The 5,126-nt window shown below is 44.0% G+C and overlaps 1 protein-coding gene across 1 annotated transcript; it reads left to right on the top strand.

The window, feature by feature from the left end:
• Positions 1–3,285: 3,285 nt before the first annotated feature.
• SMIM32 (small integral membrane protein 32) lies at positions 3,286–3,727 on the top strand (the record flags this gene model as incomplete). Its single annotated transcript, XM_029083927.1, has 1 exon — positions 3,286–3,727. A coding segment is annotated over one exon (442 nt), but the record flags the coding sequence as incomplete, so codon positions are not given.
• Between the last annotated feature and the right edge of the window lie 1,399 nt (positions 3,728–5,126).

Here is a 5,126-nt window from a genome sequence, read left to right on the forward strand (position 1 = left end):
AGAAAAAAGGGAGGAAAAAAAGGAGAAAGAAATTGACAATAACAACAAAGCTACTAAATAAGTTAATGAGGAAAAATTACCAGGAACAGATGACTTTAAATGCTCTTCCAAATTAAGGAGAACAAGGGGAAAGGATCAGCTCTTACTTTTGCAATTAAGGCATTATTTATGGCAATGTATCTTCTTTAAGATTAAGCCTGGACACAGTGCTGCAGAAAACACATCTGATTTACTCCCAGGGCTTCTCATCAGTTTCTATACCAGCTTCAGCCAGTCAGCCAAGAAGCAGGAGGAGTTTTGAGTGCTCCTGAGCCTGTAAAACACCCAGAGGATTCATCCCAGCGCCGGGCGGTTGGACCTTGACCATTAACAACAGTCCTCAACCCAAAGCACTAGCACTGGAGCTGAGCTATTCTATCTTGGGGGCAGAAAAGAAATCTTCCAAGCATGAGAGAGAATATTTTGTAGGACTAAAAGGGAAAAATAAATAAATATTCTGGTTTTGTGTCTGCGTGCAACCTGTATGTGAACAGGGATGGAAGGAGGAAGCTCAGAGGGGGCACCTCGTGTTTGCAGGGAAGAGGTGCTCAGCCACACAGGTCCTATGGAGGCAATGACCTGGCAGAGCAAACAGGTGACTGTCCCACTGAATCACTGTCCCATCCACCTCCAGGGACACCTCTGATGGCTTAAGGGAGGTAGAGGATGAGCCACCAAGGAGATACCTTGGCAGGGCCTTTCCTTCTCCACCTCTACCCAGTTTGACTCTTGAGCCATCAACCAGAGCACCTCAGGGCTGCCAAAACCCCACACTTCTGTGCTGGGAGAAAATACACCCATGACTATCACATCCATGTGCACCCTTTGTAGTATTCTTCCCCCCTCCTGCAGAGTCGGTAACATTTACAGAGAAGCTGTTTATAGCAAACTTCTTGCTCAAGTATGTGAAACTTGAAAGATTGTCCATGCTATTTATAGGACTCAGCCCCCAGATGCCTTCCTGTTTTTCCTACAGACTAGTAAAAAAACCCCAAAACAAACCAAAATAAAATAAAGTAAATAAATAAAAAAGGATATAAAGTTTAGTTAATCTCGAAAACAGTTCAGGGAGGAGAGAGCTGAAGACGGGATGGTCCTGGGAAGACATCCAGCCTTCCAGCCAACCATGTTGTGCTGCTGGTCACAAACTCTCCTATTCCAAGCAAACATGCCAGGTAAAGCTGTTGCAAACTATATTAGCTTTTTTTTTATGACACTGTTGATTTTTCCAGCCCCCGTGCTGGCTGCCTGCCTCACTGTCCTGTTCTTTGAACCTGCACAGAGTAAATAGGTGTAACTGCTGTGGCTCTGCAGGCAAGAGACGTGTCCACCAGAGGAGCGTTGGGTACAGGTAGGGACAGACCCACCATCACCCTGGAGAGCTGCACGTGGAGGAGTCAGGTCATTTTGGCTGAAAAAGGGGAAAACAAAAAAGAGAGAAACAAAAATCAGCAAAGCCTTAGAGGAAGATATTGTGAATTCAAAAGGTCCCTAAGACTTGGAGGTGAACACTCAGGTAGTGGCTTTTCTGAGGAGAGATGCAGAAGGATGTGACAGGGATGTGACACCCTCCAACCACTCCAGCAGAGCTGCTGGAGGCACAAAGGGTTTAACTGGAGCACCTGGAGCTTGGCAGGAGATGAGGAACATGCTGGCCAGGGCCTCAGGGGGTGTTTCCCTGCAGCAGAGACTTTATTTTCTTTAAATCTAACTGCCCAGAAGATTTCTCCTCTCTCCATTCCCTCTCTCCCAGCAGAAACATTTATTACGCTCATGGAAATGTTTAACCACCCGGGACTTTTGGCTGCAATATCTCATCAGAAGCAGCTTTAACGTTTGCTTGGACCAGCACCCTGGGACTGTAGAATGTGTTTCACCCTTTCCTCTGCCCAGTGACCGAATGCTCCTCTCCTCCTCACTCCTCTCCCCCCCAAGTCCTGTCTCCTGCCCTTTTTCAAGTAGCAGCAAGTTAAAATAAAAGTATTACCGGTGCTTATCTGATGCATGGGAGCAAGAGATTGTGAGAGCGAGCTGGCAAGCAGCCAGCAGCTAATAGCAGCATAAAAGCAATTTGATGGGGGAAAAAAGAAATAAAATTAACATGCTAATTGTCAGGCTGGAGAGAGTGCTGGGGACTGTGTAGATGGAGAAAAAAGAAAGAAAGAAAAAAAAGACATTTTCCGTTTACTCCAGATTCTAACAACAAAGGTCTGAGGAAGAAAGAAAGAAAGAAAGAAAGGTTTTGATGTCATTTTCTTCTTTTTGTCCCATTCTCTGTTACCCTCCCCCAGCTCAAAACCTCTCACCAGAGCCTCAGGCACTCCCAGGGATTTATTGGAAGATCTCTTCCTCTTTAGCATCGTGTCACTGCCAGATGCACCGCGGGCTGCAGAGCCACTCAGCACCACCACGCAGTTCTCCCCTTCCCACGGTGGCAAGTGACACTGCGGTGGAGCTTCTGTCGAGGAGGGGGGCTGAAAGGAGAAGAAAAAAAAGTCATGTTTGACAGAACCCTGCCCAGTCCCACCTCGCAGCTCGGTTGAGAAGAGGGCAGAGGAGATTTCCAAAGAACTGACCCCCTTCCCATTCCCAGGGAGGCTTTTTGAGTGTTTCTTTTTTAAACAAAGGGACACTGGGCAATTTATTTTTTTTTTTTTAATTTCTTTTTCTCTAAGCAATCGGAAGGAATGCCTGGAAAGCTGAAGCAGAAAGCTCAGCCTCTTAACATTGGCTCCACAGTGTGCCGTTAAACTGAGATTAAGAAAGTCAACTAATGCTTCACAGCAGCAGGATTTCAACAACACGGAGCTTCCCGAGGCAGAGAAATCCACCAGGATCCCAAAGCACCGGCTGCCTCTCCTCACGGATGCTATTTAACCCTGGATTGATGTACATCCCACTTTAGACAACCAGCTGGAAATCCATCGTGCCTTCTTCCCTGCCCGGACAGTGAGCGGTGCCAGCCAAAGCCTCGGCTCCTCTCTGGTTCTGCCTTTGGAAGAGCCTCTTCCCATGCAGGTGGAGCGGGGATCCCAGCAGACTCCAGAGCTTCCAGTCCATCCCGGCTGACCACCACCTGATTCAACGCATTTCCCCAAAAAGAGGTGTGCTGAGAGAACAAGGGCCAGGACACAAGGTACCTGTATCATTTTTGATTTATATTTGTGGATGAATGTTGTAAATATGAGCCAAGAAGATTTAAGAGAAAGTCACTGAGCTGTGGCAAGTGAATGAATTTGTTTTTAGACAAAATGCGGCTGGTTTGCAGCTTTTTACAAGCAGGAACATTTTTTCTCTCCTATGCCAAAGATTGACTGCGTTTGCATTCCTGTTTTACTTTTACCGTGGAGGCAATTTAAGCAAGAACATGTATAGTGAATTACTAAATTCAACCGGTGCCACCGAAGCTCACCTCATCATTCAGACCAACACACCTTACCTGAGCGGCACACCGAGACCCGTCAGCTCCTCTGCTTTTTACATGTCAACAGCCAGGGTGTTAAAAGAAGGGGAAATAAATAAACCAGACTTGGTGACTTACATCATTCTGTTTTTCTTTCTGCTCTTGACTGTGACACTCATTGTGCTTTTCATAAACTGCCAGCTGAAAAATTCTTTTTTTGCTACTCTTCCTTACGACAGATCACTCAGAGAAGCCAGGAGCCCGTGGAGGACACAAGCTGTCTGATACTAGAGAGCAACTCTGGGCTGACAGCAACAGCAGGCACCAGAAACCCTGGGCAATAAGGGGTTAATGCCATGTGGCAGTGATGGATGGGACCCTCGTTAAAGCAACCCGGGGGGACTGCGTCGCTGGTGAAAAATATGCTGTATGCAAATCGGAATAGCTGTAAATAAAAAATCTCTGTTATGAACTAAAAAGAGAATGCTTAAGTCAATTTCTACAGTTTTGGGCAAAAAAATGAATTGCCCCGTGATTCCAGATTGAGCTCTATGTATGCAAATGTCATCATCCACCCATTCAATGTTCAAACAAGGATATTTGCATTAACAACCGTCTCTGATTTGGGGCATCTGGTGGAGCTTGTTACCCATGTTTATGAAATCATAGCATCCAATGTAAAAAAAAACCAATCAAAAACCAAAATAACCCACAGTATCACAGTATATTTACCTAATGGCTCCAGGCTGAGGATATGAGTTTACTTTCCAAACCTATTTCTCTCAACTGCTGCTGAAACTACATGGTAATGCAGCGGGAGTCCTGCCAGACAGGAGAAAACAAAACAAAAAACCCCCCTGTTTATTTAGACTTTTGATTGTGATTCTGTTCCGAGTGGTTTTGATGTTTTACTGCATCATTGAACAGGTTTTAAGTTACCATTTCTATGAAACACTAAATAACTGAGGAATTTGTTTGCAACTTTTTTTTAAGCTACAAAGGAAATTATTGACCAGGGCATGAAACTAAAATAATCAGAATGGGGAGAAGGAAGGAGAGAAAATAAATATCATTAATAGTATGTAAACTAATGAAAGGGGAGAGCAGAGTGCTCAGAGTTCAGCACACAAAGCAGATAACTTCTGAAAGCCATAAAGCACAGTTTTAGAGGAGTAGTTGATTTAATCCACAATATCCCCACTCCTTGTTCTTTATATAAATCTAGAATAATTAGAAACATGCTTTATCAATATGGCAACAGTTTGATTCAACACTGAACGCTGGCAAAACACACTGGTTTAAATTATGAGTGATCTGATTTGGTTCTAAAAGCTTCTGCTTAAACTCATTAGCTGACGTGGCTCTTTTATAGATGCTGATATTCAATAAACTTGCAGTTACAGCACAATCCAAGATCAAACCGCAAGAACCCCAAAACAGTATTTCTACATCCCATAAACCACGGGCAAAAGGATTTTCTTTTTTTTATTATTTTTTTTTTTAAATCATAGCATTTAAAAAAAAAAAAAAACCCCACAGAGCCCTAAATCCTATTTTTCCTACAGTTTTTTTTCCTAGTAGACCAGTTATCAGGAGAATAGGGTTCAAGTTGTGCCAGATGCTGTGCCCCTAAATCCATTTTTAACACACAGAGTACAGCAGAATTGCTGTGCGTGTGTGTGTG

Source organism: Antrostomus carolinensis, unplaced genomic scaffold (assembly GCF_000700745.2).
Source record: "Antrostomus carolinensis isolate BGI_N321 unplaced genomic scaffold, ASM70074v2 scaffold16812, whole genome shotgun sequence".
Lineage (NCBI taxonomy): Eukaryota > Metazoa > Chordata > Aves > Caprimulgiformes > Caprimulgidae > Antrostomus > Antrostomus carolinensis.